We start from the raw sequence: 20,615 nt of genomic DNA, 5'->3' as shown, positions 1-20,615 counted from the left end.
TCTGATTTTGCCAGAATTTCTCTTTTGCATTTGAAATTATGCCCAAAGAACTATAAAACTGTTCATTCTCTTTGATCCTGCAATGACACTACTGGGTCTGAATCCCAAAGAGACCATAAAAGAGGGAAAAGGACCCCATGTGCAAAAAATATCTGTAGCAGCCTTTTTTTGTAGTAGCAATGGGAAAAAGGCTAAAAAAGTTATAGTATATGAATTTAATGGAATATTATTATTTTATAAAACATGATGAGCAGGCTGATTTCAGAAAAGCCTAAAAAGATGTACATGAGGGGCAGCTAGGTGGTGCCGTGGATAGATCACCAGCCCTGAAGTCAGAAGGATCTGAGTTGAAATCTGACCTCAGATACTTTACACTTCTTGGCATATGACCCTGGGCAAGTCACTTAACCCCAATTGCCTTAAAAAAATGTACATGAACTGATGCTGAGTGAAGTGATTAGAACCAAGAGAACATCGTGCAGTGCAACAACAAGATTATGTGATGATCAGTTGTGATGGACTTGGCTCTTTTCAACACTGTGTTGATTCAAGGCATTTCCAATAGAATCAGGATGGAAAATGCCATCTGCATCAAGAGAGAGAACTATGGAGACTGAATGTGGATCAAAACTTAGTATTTTCACTTTTTTGGTTTTTTTTTCTTGTGACTTTTTATCTTTTGGAACAACATGACAAATATGAAAGTATGTTTAAAAGAATTGCACATATTTAAACTATCTTGGAAAGATGGAGAAAAATCTGGAACTTGTCAAAAACGAATATTGAAAACTATGTATTTGGAAAAATACAATATTGAAAATTAAAAAAAAGAAGATTTTCCTTTTTGCTGTCTTCTCAAATGAAGAGTTTCTATTTATGAAGTTGTACGCAGATGGAGGAAATTGGTGGTAAAAAGGGGAAGCTTCTAGTTCCAGCTTTGGCACTAACTCTGCCTTTGTCCAGGTCACTTGACTTGGACCTGATTCCTCATCTGTAAAATTAGAATGGACTAGTTTTTTTCAGTTCTATGATTCAGAATTCATGGACTAAGGAAGAAACATTTAGGATATGGCCACAATTCAGAGACAAGTAGATTCCTACATTAAGGACACTGTAAGCAAACTTGTTTTTGGAAACCAATGCTGTCATTTTTGAATTTTACTCACCCATTATTAAACTGTTCCTATCCCAGAGGAGGATCATAGCAGATTGCTTTTTCTACTGTGCTGATGTTGGGTGTCTTAAACATGTGGGATGAGTAATGGTCAAATTTAACTAAAGCATCATTCATTCCAGTTTGTTAGATGGGATAGTAGGAGATACACAGTAAATCATAGAATCTATGAGGGACCATTCTCTTCATTTTGTTTCTTCCTTCTTGGTGCCTCTTGGACAGGTCAAGACAGTTTTTTGTTTGTTGTATTTTGCTTTGTTTTTGTGGTGAAGAGACCAGTTGCTTTAATCATCTCTATGACCCTCTGCTACTTATTGTCTACGTCACCTTGGGTGAGCCATACTATCTCTGTTGGCCTTAGTGATTTCATCTTGTTGAATGAAGTGACTTTTAAGGGTCTCTTTCAAGTCTAAATCTTTGTGTTTTTTTTTCATCCAATGAAATTAATTAATTAGGTAACAATTGGGCATTTCTATAGTTCAAATTATCATTAAAGTCGACAGAGTGATCTGATGGCCAAAAAGTATAAAATGAAGGGGAAAACCAGCAAAGCCCCGTATCGTGATTGTTTTTCTCTTTTGAGGCCACAGGAAACAAAGCTTTCACACTGTTGGAAGGGATGTAACAGTCCTTAGAGAACTCTTTTACAACCACTGTAGTTTAGTGGATAAGATTGGGAAGGGGGGTGGGTCAGCAAGACTTGGGATAAAATTTCACTCAGGCAATTCCCAGTTGTGGGAACCTGTCAAGTCTTTACCTTTCTGGACCTCAGCTGCCTTATCTTTTTTTTTTTTTTTTTTAATTTTCTGAGGCTGGGGTTAAGTGACTTGCCAAGGTCACACAGCTAGGAAGTGTTAAGTGTCTGAGACCAGATTTGAACTCGGGTCATCCTGAATTCAAGACTGGTGCTCTATCCACTGCACCACCTAGCTGCCCCCTCAGCTGCCTTATCTTAAATGGAGAGGATCGAACTTTTCAGTCCTAAATCTAGGACCTTATAGAGAAAATGTTCTCAAAAAAACATGGTAGGAAATGAGCTTCAGATTCTGAAAGTTATGTATTAAAAGATCAAAAGGCAAAAACAACAAATAATTATTTTAAGACTGTGCCCATCTATCAAAATTTTATTGAATAATTTGGTTAATGTTAACATGAAATACAGCCAGAACAAGCTGTCCACCATTACTCATCTTGTTATGCATAACCCTTGATCACAGATGGGAAGACTATGGCTTTGCATGATACACAGGAGTAGGACAGCTGGCTAAGAAGTGAGAATCCCATCAATCACCTTTCCCTCAGATATTTTGTTATCACAGAGATACAGTCAAGAAAATGATAGCAAAATGACAACTAACTCTTCAAGGATCAGCATGTCTCACTTGCAGCCTTAGTTCTCTGGTTGCCCCCTCCCCAGACATTTTTGTGAAGGTCATAAGACTGCAGGTGGTTGGGGTAGGTACATAACCTTCTCCATGGGTTGTTTGGGCCCCAAAGCTCTTTGTAGCTACAATCACTTGGTACTCAGTGGATAAGTAGATAGCAAAGCCACCTGTCTTGAGTAGGAGGCTGTTCATAAATAAAGAGAAATGTCTTTTGAAGATTGAACCTAATATGATTTTTAGGTGTTGAAGGAATGTTTTATTTATTTTTAAATATGACTATCTGCTTTTGATTAACCCAGTAGTGAGGGATCCTTTGATTTGGTTCTGTTGTATTAAGAAACCTCTAAGTTTCAGATGTGTCTTAAAGCTAATCACATCTCTTAGTCAAGGGTTCTTAAGGGAGTAGGGCCTGTGAACTTGTTTTTAAGAAATATTATAACAACTGCATTTCAATTTAACTGGTTTCCTTTGCAATGTGAGGTTTTTTTTTATAATACATTTTAAAAGCACTATTTTGAGAAGGGACCTATAGACTTCACTGGGCTTTCAAAAAGGTTGACAGAAAAGGTTAGCCCCTGATGGAAATCATTTGAAGCAGTATTAAAGTTCTTCCTTGAATTTTAAAAATTTGACTGCTTTTTTTTTTCCTTAATTGGAAATCTGAGGATTTAAACTAATGCAGGAAAATAAGAATATAATCACTCTTCCCTCAACCCATGTGTGAAAATATAAGCTTTCTTAATCAACTAGATTATAAAATGATCAACTCTAACATAAAGGAAAGTAGATACTTTATCCATAGCTAAAGGGACAGTACTGAAGTATTTGTTTTTCTTGGGACATTTTCTACCTCCTTATACTTAACAATGATCTTCTCATATTTGTTTTTTAGAATTCCTATTACTTTCACATTCAGGAAGGCTCTTTATGTTTTCATTTACCTCAAATTATCATGTAATTATATTATTTGCATATGTGTTTCATTGCCCCAGCAGAACACCAATCCCTTGGGAATTAGAATGGATTTTCTGTTGGTCATTTATCTTCATTGCTTAGGGCAATGCCTTACAACAAATGCTTAATAAATGTTTGTTAGATTGGAAGATGGTTCATGTTTGAGAAATACAATCTAGGCTTTTTTTCTTTTTTCAAAACTGAATTTGTGTTCATGAAACTAATTCCTTTGATTTATGTCATATGCATTAAAATAGAAATAACTTCCATTAATATGCAAGATTCATGTTTCCATATAAGAATTTTAACCACAAGGAATCTCTTAAAATATTTTAAATTAACAACAATATTAAATGAAACTGAGACTGAGAAAAATACCATGATATGAAAATTTAAATACTAGATACAGTAACCTTGAACACAGGACAGCATTGTTCAAGGTTACATAATATATTGCTAGAAAAAATGAGTTTGAGCTGTGTCAACACGACATCAACATAACTGATTGTAAAGTGAAAAAAAACACAGCTAATTCAACTGAATGTTCTATCCACACAGCATCACTTATAAGTAATCTGACTGGCTTTTTCAGAAAACCATCTGGTTGCTTGGATGTTGAGTCTAGGCAAAGAAACATGACATAGTCACCTAAATGGTAGAGTATTCGAATTATTCAGAGCTTGAAGCCTGGCCTTTTGGCTTGTTAGAACAAATGATTTTTAGAGTTCTCCGTGCCAAAAAATATCAAGAAATTATGTTGATTTAAAGTTATCTTTTTTCTTCCCTTTAGGTATATTATAGTGCAAATCATCTAGAGAATTTAAAGAAAGTTTATCTGAGTAGCAGAAGATAGGAATAATGGCAATACCTTTTAGTCTAATTAATTTTTTTTCCATTTTTGTAGGCCACAGCACTATGTCTTCCCAAAAGGGAAGAAAAAGGGAGAAAATCACCTCCATTGACTACTCTTGTTATAGAGTATGGCAAGTACTTTTTTACCTGTCCTGCATTCTCCCTTACTTTCCTCCTCCCTCCCCCCTCCAAAAAAAAAAAAGTACCACAAAATCTTCAGAGAACTAATCTCCTTAGGTTTACAAAACTAGGCTGATTAGTAAATCAGAGTATCAGGCTTATTTACAATACTGAATACCTTTCTGCTGAAGGGTACAAAAATGCTTTCATGTATACACTGAACTAGATTTTAGCCCACAGAGGTCCCATTTTAGAAACTCTAAGGATGGACCTATTGATATGGTCACAGAACTACAATGATCCAATATCTTAGTTACAAATGATTTGCTACCACAAAACTACAGAATCCCCAAACTGGTAGAAACCTAGAAACATCTGTCTGCTGAATTGACAGCTGAGCAAGAAGCAAATGTCATTTCTTCTGGGTTTCTGCTATTCATGGAGGTGAGTAAATTAAGCATGACAAAGAAGTACAAGTGATTTGGCTTCTCTTCTGTCTGCACAAATTCCACATTGAATACTAAATCAGCTCTAGGATAGACTTTAGCAACCTCAAAGAGTAAAGCTGACTTCCAAAGGTAGTCAATTCCTAACCAAGGGCTTGAGAATTCATTCAAAGCAATCAGTTTCATGAATTCATCTGAAATTTTAATCAATTTTAATTATTCCATGTGTGACTTGGCAAATTTGTGGAGATTCCAGGGAACAATCCTTGTTGTTATAATTCTACCCTTATATAGGGGGTTGAAAAATCATAGATTGTCAGAGCTGGAAGGATCCCTATGCAAAAACCACCTAGTCCAACCCTTTCAGTGGATGAGATGAGAAAGCCAAGGGTGAGAACGGTGAAGTAACCTGTCCAAGATCACAGATAGTGAAGAATCAGATCTAGGACAATGATCATGGTCTTTTGACTCAGTACAAGGTTCTGCCACTAAGGAATCCAATTTTAAAGGAGATTGATTCATTTGTTAAATAGAATATAAATTCCTTGAGAACAGATACTTTTCCACTTTTGTCTTTGTATCCCTAAAGTTTATAGTATCTGGCAAATAATAAGAGTTTAATAATTGCTTGATTTCCCAATCAACAAAGCATAGTGATTAATATATAAAGAGTGAGAGATCTCTATATAAATATATAGATCTTATATAAACTATAATTGTTTGGGAAATCTATCAATCAACAAGTAATTATTAAACTCTTACTATACACACATGTATATATATATATATATATATATATACACATTATTGGATTTTTATTATACATATACACATATGTATAAATCACTGGATTATTTTCTATTTACCCAGCTACCCTAAATGACACATTTTAGGTTAAGATGGAAATATTCATATCAATGTTAAAATGTACTGAGACCAAGAGATCCTAGACCATTCTGAAAGAATCATCATTTGTTTCCCATGGCTTACAAAAACTGAACAGGATATAACATTAAATAGCCATCTTCCCATGTATAGAGATGCTGATCTCTCAAGTTGTAAGCTACCATGGCAAGAACAGACTGTGAAGTTCTTAGGTCAAAACTCACATTGATCTGTTTCCCCTTTAACAAATCAAAAGCAAAGGTTATCTTCATATCTTTGGTGTCCGTGACATAGAGGACGCCACAGGCAACAAAGGCATTGCCTGCTTTGGATTTGGGGTACGTGGTGTTGATATGTTGAATGACTGAGAAGGTACTTTGCTCTAGTTGGGCCACAAAGATACTGGACCCATCCAAACTTGAAGCATAGATAATCCAAAGGCCCTTTTCATCAATAGCGAAATTGAAGTATGTCTTTGAGTTTACAAAGAGATAATTTCGACCCGAGTGCAAGGCATTTTCAATCTTCAGTGTCTCAGATGTTTCTGTTGCAAATTCAAATCTGAAAAGAAAATTTAAAAAGAAAAGTCAATATTTTCATGCAGAGAGGGAGAATCTCCAGTGAAATGTGGATTTTATTTCCATTGTTCTGACAGAGCATGTAGAAAAACTGACTGATACAGAAATCCACAGTTTGGATCATATCATTTTGTTTGAAAAATGCCCTTTCTCAAGAATCTATAACATGTCTTATCTCTTTGCTAAGTAGGATTTAAACTTCTTGAGGGCAGGCCCTATTTTGCCAGGGAAAGGCTCTGTATCTCCCTTTTTTTTCTTTTTTTCTTTTCTGTGTAGACATGCGCAGTCTCCTTTATGGTTCTGCCATCAAAAATAGCCTTGGCACAGGCCCATTCTCACACATGATCTGTGACTATTTATTACACATATGCTTCAGTAAGCCTAGAGTCAGGAGCACCTAAGTTTAAATCCTCTTTAAAATGGGGATTATAATAGCACTTGCCTGCCAAAGTTGTTGATATAATTTGTGAAATGCTTTATAGATCTGAAAGTACAATATCAGTGCCAGAAGACGCGAGTTCACATCTAAATTAAGACTGTTACTAGCTGTGTATTATGTTAGTTATTTCACTTGTATCTGATTCTTTAAGACCCCATTTGGGATCTTGTTGGCAAAGATAGAGTGATTTGCCATGTTCTTCTCCAGTACATTTTACAGATGAGGAAACTGAGGCAAATGAGATAAAGTTATTTGTCCAGTGTCAGATGGCTATTAAGTGAAGTCAGATTTGGACTCAGGAAGATGAATCTTCCTGACTCCAGGCCCAGAGTATATTTGCACTCTGGTACTATCTAGCTGCAATTGGAATCCATGAACACAATTTTTATTAAGTTCTGGTTGAAATCAAAGCTATGATTTGGGTGTGGCTAGACACTTAGTCACCTAGAGTACAATGTGCTATGTAGCCATGGGTGGGAAAACAATGAAGGATGTCTTCAATAAATTTTTTTTGTAAAAGCACATACTTTGAACACTAGAAGATACCATTCTCCATTATTTTCTAAAGCCACAAATCACAAGTATTATAGTGAAGGGCCAAAGTTTGGCAGCCGGTGACCCACAATTTATGAGGTACAGTCCCCGAATGGTGGGAGAAGATCTTTCATGGGGATCATGCGCTGGCACTGTGACCCTGCTGTCAGTAGCCCCAGCAAGATATCAGGCCTTTGAGATACTGGCCAGAAGAGAATGGGTAAGGTCATGACTACTGATGTGAAAGGAACTGAAAGGGAACATCTGGCCCAAATCTCTCCTTTAAAGATGAAGAAAATGTGGACAAGAGAAATTAAATAGTACACTCAAGATGACATAGCAAGTTAGGGCAGAAATGGGCTCAAACCCTGATTCTCTAGCTCCAGACCCAAGTTTTCTCAAACTATCTCCTGCCGTCCTTCTGTTCAGAGAATTCTTTCGTTACTTCATGGCTGGGGAAGAGAAGGGCAACAACAGCATAAAATCATTGGCAATCTGGAGAATATGTCATTACGACTACATGTGTTAATGCTCGAGGCTTATTTGTAGAAATGGAGCAAGGCAAGGCAAACAGGTGTAGTTGGGTATAGCTTAGTTGGTAGATTTCAGAAAAGATCTGAGTTCAAAGACTAGCTCAGACACTAAAGCTACCTCAGATTACCTTGAATAACTATATGACAGGATATATGATCTTCTGTTGGCCTTATCTGTAAAATGGGCATAATAAAAAACTTCCCTCAGAGGGTTGTGATGAGAATCCAATGAGACAGTATATGTAAAACACTGTTAGCTTAAAATATTATTGTTGTTGTGACATATTTCTAAGAAAATATTGATATGACTATAAAGAGGCAATCTCAAAGGAATAAAAGACTAATTTTGAATTGGGAGTAGAAACAGGGCTAGACTCAACCCACTGCTTTTTGTACCACTCTGTCCTAATAGAGGTAACTAGGTGGCTCACTAGATAGAGTGCTGGTCCTGGAGTCCCAATCCAGCCTCGGACACTTAAAAGTTGTGCGATTCTGGGCAGCACATTTTACCTTTGCCTTAATCCACTACAGAAGGAAATGGCAAATTACTCCAGTATTCTTGCCAAGAAAATCCCTTGGACAGAATAGTTCACAGGCTCAAGAAGAGTTGGTATCTTAAAAAACAAAAAATCCAGATTTCATTAGGGAAGGGAACTCCCTCTACGGACTCAGATCAGCCACGGTTCTGCTTTTATAATCTAGGAGAACTTGGAGTTACCTGCCTAAGGTCCCACAGGTCTGTCCTAGATGGGAATTGAACCCAGTTCTTCATAAGGCACTTCTCCATCCACCATGCCATGCTGCCCCTTTATTTGATCAGAAAAGAGGCAACTAGCAGCATGGTGGATAGAGCGCTGGGCCTGGAGTCAGGAGTTCCTCCGGTCAAGTCCAGCCTCAGACACTTACTAGGTGTGTGACATTTCTATCTGCCTCAGTTTCCTCAACTATAAAATGGGGGCAATATTATAAAACCTCCCCCCAGGGTTAAGAGGTTCAAATGAGATAATGGTTGTAGGCCACTTAACAATGGGCCTGGCACATAGTAGGTGCTACAGAAATGCTCTTTCTCTTCCTCCTTTTAAAATCTGAGCCACCGTCCATGTTCCTGGAGTAATTCATCTGTAAGTAGTGTTGGTGAAGATAAGTTATAGTTAGCAGCTTGTGTAGCTGGAGAAAACACTGTGAGGAATTCCATTAAGGGCTGTAACCATAATACGAACACCAGAGGGAGGCATTGAGCAGCAAAAGAAACTCACAAATTGTTAAATCTGAGAAAATTGTCTGGTGCTTTATGATTTACAAAGCTCTTTCCCCCATAACAATCCTGCAATGTAGACACTATAAATATTAGCATCCCCATTTTGCAGATGAGAAAATGAAACTTAAAGAGATTTAATGTGCAGAAGCAAGATGCAAGATGCTGGAGTCAAATTTATTGGGAAAAGGAGGCATTAACTTGAAAGCCACAGATTGACAATATCTTGTTGTATTCTATTTTGTATTTATTTTGTTAAATATTTCCCAATTAAATTTTAATCTGATGTGGCTGCATTCAGGAATTTTGCAGGAGGATTGAGGCAGAGAGTTTGACTTCTCTGGGATAATGCATTTGGTGATGGACTTGGAGACAAGTCCTGGTTTCAAATCTTTCCTCAGACAGTTATATAAGTTTTGGGAAAGTTACCTTTACCTCCTTGGAGTTCAGGTCCTCCTCTAGAAAATGAGGGGGTTGGCTAGACAGCCTCTGCTCTAATCCTAGGATATTATGATTTGTCCATTGTCATACCACTAGTAAGCATTGGGGACAGATGGCATAGGAAACGAGGTCTCTGACTCCAAGCCCAGGGGTCCTTTCCATGTGCCATATTGCCTTTCCTTGTATTTGGGAGCTGGCTGTTTTAAAGCTGAGAATGAATCCTTGAAAGATAGGAGGGAAAAGGCAGCAGATGAAAGGATTGCTTTTCTGAAGCTTTCTTTGGCTCAGCCTGTGGTGAGCTCTTCAGAAAAGCAATCCTTTTCTATGTGATACAATTGAGAGAGGGCAGAGCTCAGAGTCAGGAAGATCCTGGGCAAGTAATAAAATCTGTCTGGACCTCAGGTTCCTCATCTGTAAAATGAGGGGTTAAGGGATTCCTAGGTTCCCTTTTAGCTCTGGATTTCTGACTTTGTGATTCCCGCCTGTGTCCTTATCCCGTATCAAGCTGAATAAGTTGATTGCTCTTTTCATGCTTTGTCTTTCTCCCCCAACTCTTTGAGAATAAGAACTATTCTGCATACAGTAGTTATTTAATAACTTGGTTAATCACATTTCACAGTGCAGTTTCCTTAAAACAAAACAAAAAATAAATACACAAATTTCCATGATTTCTCTTTTTGCTTTTTCCCTACACTTTTTATGGACTTTACAAAAAAACCTAGATTTGAATTCTGGCTCAGTTAATTACTATGAATGTAGTAGGATTTCTTGAGGGTTCTAGTGTTCTCCAGAGACAATTGTCTGTAATGGAACTCTCCTCCACCCTTACTGCTGTTCTTATATGCAGCAGCCCTTATTGGAATAATGGCAGAGAACTACAAAGAACATATTTGCATATTTGGGGAAAGTCAGCCAGAGAGAGACAGACACAGAAACAGAGACAGACCCACACAGAGAAAGAATGAGACAGAGCACAGAAAGGTGTTTCATCTTTTTCCCTTTTAACCAGTCTCTTCTCTGAGGCTGTTCCTTTACCCTAACACAAAGAAATTACACTAGATGCCTCTGGGAAATCCCTTTCATCTACAGATTTGCATGATTTGATGATTCTAAGGAGGTTTACCAAAAGAGGTATGTGTGTGTGTGTGTGTGTGTGTGTGTGTGTGTGTGTGTGTGTAAATCTTCCCTCAATCAATGAATATTTATTAACTGCTTTGTGCCAAGCGGAACCCGTTTATAATCTAGCTGCCTCCATTCAAGGAGTCCATGAGGGTTTCAGCGTTAGGATGCTGGATTTGAAGTCAGGTTTGATTCTTCCTCTGACACTGACATTCTGTGTGACAATGGTCAGGCTATTTAACTTATGTGAGTCAATTTCCTCATCTTGAAAAGAGGTATTATAAATAATAACCATCCTCTTTATCTCACAGGACTGTTATGATACTCAAATGGGATAGTGTAAATACAGTGTTTTGCAAATTTTTAATCATTCTGTAAATGTCTATTATTTTCATCTCTCTATTCCTCTGCCTCTGCCTTTGTCTCTCTGTTAGTTGCATACACAATCAGCAGATTGCCTCTGATATTAAAAAGTCAGGGCAAGAGCTCTTTGAGCCCTAATCAGGTTAGATTTTTGAGTTGAACCAAGAGTGGTTGCCTGACAGCTTTGTTCCCTCCCAAAGAGACATCTTTGATTTTCTAGTGAAATCCAGAGTTTTGGGGGATTTAGGTAGAGCCACCAAATCGGACCTTTATCAGATTACAGCAGTGAGCTCTAATGGCACTGGGACATGGGAAATCAGGGCAGACTGAATAAAATCCACCCAGGTTCTCTCCAGTATTGGATGCATCTTCCCTTGTGTTCCCAACTTGCCCAGACATACTCGTTCCTCACCACTAGTTCTAGACCAACGTTACTCAGCCACTTTCCTCCTTTGAGGTTCACTCCACCCATTTCTATCAATCACCCCTGCCCAGGTTCCAGTGGCTATAAATACTTTCTTCCACATCATTCTGTCTTATTTTCTCAAATTCAGCACTTGGCTTATGTCCTCTTCCCCACCTCCAAACTCCTCCTCATACCAAGGAACTTCAGTATACTTATTGATGTGGATAGTTTATTTACTGGCCTCTCAGTTTATTTACTTTCCCAGATTTCATGATCTGTGCTTTTTACTTTAGCATATGTCATTTATGGTCTGATACCCCTCCCCACTTTCACAGCAAACTTTCTAGAAAAAAAAAGTCCTTTATACTTTGCCTCTACCTCTTTATTTCCGATTCTTTTCTCATCTGTTGCAATCTGCATCTCATCCCCACTACTTGGCTGAGATTGCTCTCTCCGAGATTATCACCAATCTAGCCACTAAATCCGATGACTCACACAGCCCTCATCCTTTTTGAGTTCTCTGTATCTCGACTACTTCCTCATCCTAGGAGCTAACTACTTGGGTTTTGGTGGGGGGCACTTCTGGTGCTTGTGCATGCACACGGCTCTATTCTAGGATCACTTCTTTTTATACTCTCTTGATAATCTCATCAATTCCCAAGGGTTCAAATATCATCTCAAAGGAGAAGACTCCTAAAACTATATATTCTGCCCTTATTTTTCTCCCAAGCTCTGGTCCTATATCTCCAGCTTCTTAGAGGACATCTCTCTCTGGAGACTCCACATGCCTCTGAAACTCCATGTGTCCTTAGCAGAACTTACTATCATTTCACCCAAATCCAGCTTTTTTCTTAACATTCCCCTATCTGTTAAGAGTACCACTACCTTCTAAGTGATCTGGATTTATAATTTTGGATCATCTTCAATTCACTCTCAGATCTTATGGATTATGCTCCAAAGCATCTATCAACACCATCCTTTTCTCCCCATTCACAGGGTCATCATCTGATTTCAAGTCCTCCTCACCTTTTCCCTGAACCATTCAAAAATCTCTTAGTTAGCGTCTCTGCATCAAGACTCTCTCTTCTCCAATATAACCTTCACATAGCTATCGAAGGACAAACAACAACAAATTGATACTCCTAAAAACACAGATATTACCACATTATTCCCCGGTCATGCATTTTTTCAGGCTTTTAAAAAATTATTGTTTTGTTTTTACGTTGCAAACATTTACAAATTATTCTCACTTCATGAGAAATCTCCTGTAACAAAGTAAAGCAGTTAGGTAAAATTAATACAGCGACTTCATCTGAAAGTTCATATACCATTCTATATCTATAGCAACACCCTCATCCCCTACCCTAATTCCTAACTCTATTGATTAGGCAGTTTTAATGGCTTCCTATTGTCCCTTTAATAATTAACTGAACATGATTCTATCCTATCTTTCCACACTAATTTCACATTACTTCGCCTCAGTTACACTCTTTTGGCTATAGTGATTGAATGAATATCAGGTCAAAGAAAAGGACTGATCTTAAAACAGATTGTGGTGTTGTCGCTTTTGCTCTCCAGTGACTTCAAGGGGTATTCAATAAAACAAAATGGAGAAGAAATTGTTTGTTTTTTAATGCCAGGAAATGTTTCCTCTCTCAAAGGTTAGTGACCCTCTAGCTTCTCTTTATCAACTACTGTTCTCTTTTTTGGACATATTAGTCCTGTAAGCTGAAGCAAACCCTGGGGATTCCATACTTTTAAAGTATTGTTAACTCTCATGAGCTTAGAGCATGTTTGTGGAAAAAGCACAAGATTGGGACTGGTTCTGGCTCTGCCTCTCAGTTGTCAAATGACTATAGGTAAGTCACTGAGAAGCAGTGTAAATAGATCAGCAGTTTGCTGGTAAATGTTTAACAACTGACTCTCCAACCGTATGCCCATGACTCACTTATAAATTTAATCTGCATTATTAATTTTCTTCAACATTATCTTAAGTCTGTACAATCAACAAAGCAATAAATCAAACCCTTAATGGCAGCAAAACTATAACTGGGGCTAGAGTACTAGATGTGGAGTCAGAAAGATGTCGTTTCTACTGGACTGGACAAGGCACTTAAACTTTATTTGGATTCAGATTCTTTATCAATAAAATGGAGCTAATAATCCTTGCAATGATTACCTCAAAGGTCAAAGGCAAGAATAAATATAAGTCTAAAAGAGCTAAATGAATGTTAGATTTCTTGTTCACTTCTCTTCGGCACAATTTTCTTATTTTTAAAAGGGGGATAGGCTAGATCAGTGGCTCCCATTTTATGGTCTATTAACCTTTTGTAGGTTCTAGACAATGTCCAAAGGGGTTAGAACTAAAATTTTCAAATGGTGCCTTAAGCAATCAATAATTATAAGGAATATTATGAGTAATATATTAAATTGTTGCTACTGAAAGAGGCTCATGAGATAACAAGAACAAAGGATTCTGGGAACTGCTGGGCTAGATGGCCTGTCAGGACCCTCATAGCTCTCAAATTTCATCATTTGATAAATAAATTTCACTTACCTCACAATGACATTGGAGCCTCCTTTCTGATAGTAGAGGTAGTTGTTATGGACAGCATGCCCACAGCCGTAGAATAAGTACCTGAGGTGAATGGGCCTGTAACTGTTGTTCAGAAGGGAGACTTGATCCTTAAATTCTTTCACAATGTGGCCTGTGAATGCATAGAAAAGGAAGTCAAGGTGTTTGCCCACATTCTCTGCAATGACTACATGAGCAGCTCAATTGGAAAATTTAGATTGATGAAGAAAACCAAGGTATGATAATAGCTAATGTTTAGGCAGTGCTTACTATATCCCATACTATAGTATATGCTAAATGCTCTACAGTTATAACCTTGTTTTATCCTCACAACAATCTTGAGAGGCAGATAGTGTTATTGTGCCTATTTAACGGAGGAATAAATTGAGTCGGAGGTTAAGTGCTTGATCAGTCACACGGTAAGTGTTTGAGGTTATATTTGAACTCCATTTTTCTTGACTCCAAACCAGTAGTAGATCCATGGTGTTACCTAGAAAACAGTGAAAACTATTGCATTTGTTTAGATGTAGAAAGTTTAGGTCAGAGGTTCTCAAACTACAGCCCGCGGGCCAGATGCGGCCCACTGAGGACGTTTATTCGGCCTCCTGGGTTATGGCAAATGGGCTGAGGGGGGGAGACAGAGTGTGAGCTTTCGTTTTTACTATTGTCCGGCCCTCCCACAGTCTGAGGGACAGTGAACTGGCCCCTATTTAAAAAGTCTGAGGACCACTGGTTTAGGTCATTTCCTCTGGGCAGAGTTAAAGTGGCACAGCAGAAAAAATCCAACTTCAGATCTCAGCTCATCCACTTACTACTCTATAACCTCTAAAACCACTATGTACCTCAGTTTCATGTTTTTGTTAAATGAGGGGACCTCTCTTCCAGCTTCAATTTAAATCTTGAATGGATTGACCAATCAGTTGCCTCTCAGAGTCCTTTCCACTCTGAAGCTGTGAGATTTATTTTATTATATTTTTTAAAAAATTAAACATTATATTAAAACAGTATGGCACTTCAAGCAGCCAAACTTGCTTACTAATTTTACATTATAAATTTCAGTGTACAAAAAAATGATAAAGGCTTTTTGGTCACTCCCTGTAAGTTTCCCTTAGCTAGCTAGCATTAGCTTGGGCTCTAGTGTGCAAAGGACTTTCTCTCATTTGATCCCATCAAGATACTTTGTTTATTCATTCTTACTCATTTTTCTTCTAAACGGCATAGTGGGGAGGTGGTTCTCTTCACAGTAAGAAAGAGGTGAGTTGAGCCCCACTCCTGGAACTTACTGTGTGACCCTAAGTAAGTCACTTAACTTCTCAAGCAATTCTTTAATCTACAACTTGTAGAAGAGTTTTTGACCTCCATTGGTGTGGGAAATTTTTCTCACCAGAAATTCACTGCAATAGCAGCAGCAGAAGGAAAAGATAAAATATGTGGTGTTTTTTCATTTTTCATTATTTTTCATAAAAGTATAGATTGTTTTAAATTTGTCATTCTTAATAGCATCTTTGTAGTCTATTATGTTAATAAACCACAGCTTATTTGACCATGAAAATCTTTACTAGGTAGTCTTTTTCTGTTTTCTTTCAGGGTATATTCCCCATGATTCCATTCTTGGATAAAGAATATGATTGTTTTTGTAACTTTTACTTTCCAAATTTCTTTCCAAAATTATTGTACACTGTGTAGATAATATCCCAGTCACAAATACAGGTAGACAATGTGTGACTTATCAACTAGAAGAAGAAGTAGCATCAGGTTTACTGATACAGACCCCTAATATCGCCCAGAAGTGACCCTGGCTAGTCTCACTGCACCTCCTAGTCCCTCCCACAATTCTCTGTATGCACCAAATGACCGGGCCAGCACAGGACAGTGGGAAGGGCCATTTTCCAAGCATATTCTAATAGAGAATTGTCCAATCGGTAATTAGCCGTAAGTACTGGTTGTCCGACCTCAGTACATTAACTCAAGAGTTTCAACCCTTTACAATACACAATTGCAATTCCATCAACCATGAATGAGTGACCTCTGACCTATTTTAAGTCTATCAAGTAACTTTCTTTTTTTTAATGGGTTAAAAACATTCACCTGATGTAATTGAGAAAAAAATATTACAAAAGAAAAAGAAAGTTTACTCTACTGAAAAAAGGACCCCATCCTTCATACTGTATCTGATCTCATCCATTTATTCTCTTTCAAGGATCTTTCACTCCTGCCAATTTCTGCCAAGGACAAAAACACTCAGAAACTTCTTGTGTCTATATGGACTCACACAGCAACTCAGCCGGGACTATAAAATTTGATTATCCAATTTTACTGCAAATTATCTTCATATTGAAAATGCATCTAAAACTGTGAGCACTGGTTTAAATCAACCCACAATAGAGTTTTACAGTACACTATTTTCTTCAAAGCACTGTGCTAAGCTAGGCACTGTGCTATGAGGGAAATAAGTGTGACACGTAAGCTTAAGGAGTTCACTATCTAATTGGGGAGGAAAGGTAAATGCATGTTGCAAAGATAACTATCGGTCCAAGGATGAGATAAGTGATGCAAATGACTACAGGCTTGCTCTTGGTGGTGCTGGTGGTGGGCTGGTAGGAGAGGGACAATTATGAGTTGAAATGCTCAGGGAGCCCTTTATGAAGGAGAGTAGATTTAAGCTCCTCTTTGAAGAACAGGTAGAAGGGGGAAGGTATTTTGGTCAGGTCAAAGAGTATGAGCAAAGTTAAGGAAGCAGCACAGTTTTAGATTCATCCAAGGAATAATGAATAGAGAAGTCTGCCTGAAGCAGGGAGTACCTATAAAAGGATAGGTTAGAAATTAGATTTAGGATCAGCTTATGAAGATCCCTAAAGCCAGGGGCTAAGGAATTTTTACTTATCCCTGGAAGAAAGTTATTTATTTATTTTGTTGATGCAATTAGGGTTAAGTGACTTACCCAGAGTTACATAACTAGGAAGTATTAAGTGTCTGAGGCTGAATTTGAACTCAGGTTCTCCTGACTCCATTGCACCAATTAGCTCCCTCCGGAGCAAAGTTATTAAAGGTTTTAAGATACCAAAGTGATATAATGAAAGAATATTTAAAGAAGACTAAACTGTAGTTTGAACTGAAATGAGGAGAAATTAAAAATAGGAAGATCAGCTAGGAAACTACTGCATGAGACATGGAGACCCAGGCATAGTGCCAAGAAAAGAACTCTGGGCTTGGAATCAAGGGACCTTAGTCTGAATGTTGGCTCTTGCTACTTACAATCTGTGTGATGATAGAGAAATATCTTTACATCTTTGGGATCTTTGGGATTCAGTTCTTTATATGTAAAATAAAATAATAGTTCTAAGTCTACGGATCTCAACTGGGATGTTAGTAGTTGAAATAAAAAGAAAGGGATAAATTTAAGACTTTACAAATGAAGAACCAATAGGACTTCCATTCACTCATTCATCCATTCAACAATTTGTTGAATTCTTACTTTGTGTAGAGTGCAACTACGCTTGCCAATTGGTTATGTGTGGTACTAAGAAAATAAGGTCATACCCTTAGAGATTTACCATTGACTTAGGGCAGTTAAGATATATATGTTTGATATTTAGATGGGATGATCTATCATCTCTATTCAGACGGCTCACAGAAGAACATATCTGGTCCTGGTTTCTCTGGAGCTCCAACCCACCATCACCAGTCGCCTACTAGACATTTCAAACTAGATGCTCCAAAGACATCTCCGTCTCAGCATATTCAAAAATAGAATTCAATATCTACCAGACTTCCTTAATTCTTTCTAGGGCACTGCCATTCTTCCAATCCCCTAAATGCATATTCTCTGATTCCTTATATTTCCCTCCACATAATCAATGAATGAACAAATTTTTCTGTTTCTATAGCCACAGAAACTTTGCATCTGACTCCTTCTAGCCAAAAACACAATCACTACTTTAATCTGACTTTTTATTTAAACTACTGCAACAATTTCCTAATTGGTCTTCCTGTCTTAAGTCTCTCCACACTCCATTTGATCCTTCCTATAGCTCCCAAAGTGATCTCTCTACGAATCACAAAGTGATTTTTCTACGAATTAACTCCCAAATGTCTGTATTGTCCTGTGGACAAAATATGAATTTCCCCATTTTAAAGGCCTTCAGAAGTTGTCCCCAACCTATGCATTCAACCTCATGATATATTACTCCTTTCCCCACACTCTGTGGTCCAGTGACCTTCTCTTTGTTTCTCACATAGAGCACTCCTTCCATTTCTATGTTTTTGATTAAACATTCCCCATGCCTGGAATGTAATACCTCCTCATTTCTGCCCCATATCATTACTCTCTCTAAGATAAAACTCAGGCGCTACCTTCTATATAAAGCTTTTCCTAATTCCCCAGTTTCTAATGTCTTCTTTCCCTAACTAGTTGATAATTATATTTATTTTGTAATTATTCTCTACATGCTTATATGCTTACAGTGTTGGTAGGCCTTAGACCTTTATCTCTGCATTTGGGCTGTTACATGGTCCTTGCATCCATAACTCTACTGTTTCTTCTGTAAGATTACATGGTGGACCAGTGGATAAAGCGCTAGGTCTAGAGTCAAGAAGACCTTGAATTTAAATATGGTCTCTTTTACTGTGTGATCCTAGAGAAGTCACTTAATGCCTCAGTTTATCTCAGTTTCTTCAACTGTAAAATGGGAATAATAATACTACCTACTTTGCATGCTATTATGAGGATAAAATGAGATAATATTTGTAAAAAGCACAGCATAGTTCTTAGAATATACTAAATCCTCTCTCTATATTTATTCCCTTCTCTTTTTTAGATTGTGTTTATTCTTTCCTGACCTTATTATTAAAGACAGAATGATCTTGTGAACTTTCAATGTTGGAAGTGTCAGTGGAGTTTGCCAACCATGATGGGTGATCTATTTAGCCCAATCTAGTAGTAGGTAAACCTGGTGGCCAAGATGCCATGTTCTGCAAACAAGAGAGTCATTCATCTATTGTATCTGGAAATGATCCTGATGAAGGAAGAAATATTTGTAGTAGTTACTTTAAATGTGAGACTACTCTCCCTAAAATTTGAGGAGGGAGAGGGGATAGCGTACCCCTGGATTAGGAGAATACGTTTGCATTTCTTATATCTTTTTAGTAGATATACTTTTGTAAATGTTGATTGATGTTATTTAACTATCAGTGATGTCAGGAGATGAGTATCAGGCTAAATGATATTGAGAGCTAATCGCTGGCAGTGATAGTGGGGGGAATATACCACATGGGGACTTGAGCACATAGCATTAGAAAAATCTCATTGCCTCTCAGGTGAGCTGCTAGAATGTTAATGAGAAGATGTAAACAGCCTTGTTCTAAGGACCTGACCTGCTAGTGCACATGGGGCTTGGGAGAGTAAATCCAGAGTCTAACTCCATACATATTAACTCCTCCAATAGAATGTAGGTCCTTGAAGGCAAGGATTATTTCTTAATTTGAATCCCTAGTGACTAGCACAATCAGACAATCAATCAATCAACCAATAAATATTTATTAAGCACTTAACAACATGCCAGGCACTATGCTAAGTGGTAGGGATACAAATAGAAGCAAAAAGTAATTCTTGCCCTCAAAAAACTTACAATCTAATAGTATGATATACTAGGGCATGTAACAGATATTTAATACTTATTAATTGATTAATTTGTTAATTGAAATAGATCTGCCATCTCACTGGAATTAAGTCTCCCTTCAGCTGCAGATTGCTACTAATCCATGCTTTTTTCCAGCTGTAGGATTCTTGTTCAATAATGCCTCCATGGAGATAAACTATAAAAACTCATATCTATGTAGTGCTTCAAGGTTTACAAAATGTTTTCCAGTAATCATTTGAAATAGCCATTGAAAACAAAAACTGACCTTTTTTAGTCATGTATGCCTTTAAAAACTAATTCATTTTTATTAAATAGCTGTTAAATAAAACCCAATAAAGGTTTTAAACAGAGATAGAAAGTGATTTAACTATAGTTGGAAGACAGATGTTTATATATTTGACAGGCATTGATACCTGAGAAATGTTCAGTCACCCAAATTCGTTCATCACTCTTATTCACAGATTCTTTCATCCAAGTTCCAAATGTGTCCTTAACTTTTATCACCTCGGTTGGACTTCCAATAGATGCAATGATGCATTCTGCCAAAAGAGCAAAGCGGAGAATTATCATTTTCTATGACCTTGATGTATCATGTTTCTAACTTTTTCAAACAGAGAGCATAGAATCTGTTACCAGCTTGTGGAGAATGGTGCTCACTTGCTTTCTCATCTGGTTTTCCTGCCAGTGTGTCATCATTTGGTACTGCACAGGCGTCACCTAAAGAGTTAAAAAAAATTACAAATGAAACAAATACAGCTAATTAGTAGGTTCCATTATAATATAGTCTTTGGGAAATCAGACTAGCACCTCACTTCTAGGTTAACTGCAGTACTCTGGGCCTCTAAAAATAGGCTATGTTACAGGAGCCTGATTTGATTGGTGGGATATAAATCTGGGTAATGAGCCATTGAGATTTA

At 37.5% G+C, this 20,615-nt stretch overlaps 1 protein-coding gene across 2 annotated transcripts in view; it reads right to left on the bottom strand.

The window, feature by feature from the left end:
* Positions 1 to 2,269: 2,269 nt before the first annotated feature.
* LOC141557991 (gliomedin-like) overlaps positions 2,270 to 20,615 on the bottom strand; it is an 85,765-nt gene continuing 67,419 nt past the window's right edge. For both annotated transcript variants that reach the window (XM_074294508.1, XM_074294509.1), the window contains exons 7-10: positions 20,332 to 20,415; positions 20,112 to 20,237; positions 14,042 to 14,192; positions 2,270 to 6,377 (exon numbers count right to left, since the gene is read on the bottom strand). In XM_074294508.1, coding sequence (XP_074150609.1) covers positions 5,918 to 6,377; positions 14,042 to 14,192; positions 20,112 to 20,237; positions 20,332 to 20,415 — 821 coding nt within the window. In that variant the 3' untranslated portion in view covers positions 2,270 to 5,917. The remainder of the gene's footprint in view (positions 6,378 to 14,041; positions 14,193 to 20,111; positions 20,238 to 20,331; positions 20,416 to 20,615) is intronic.

This window comes from Sminthopsis crassicaudata, chromosome 2 (genome assembly GCF_048593235.1).
Source record: "Sminthopsis crassicaudata isolate SCR6 chromosome 2, ASM4859323v1, whole genome shotgun sequence".
Classification (NCBI taxonomy): Eukaryota; Metazoa; Chordata; class Mammalia; order Dasyuromorphia; family Dasyuridae; genus Sminthopsis; species Sminthopsis crassicaudata.
This window is presented reverse-complemented; position numbering and strand designations above follow the sequence as displayed.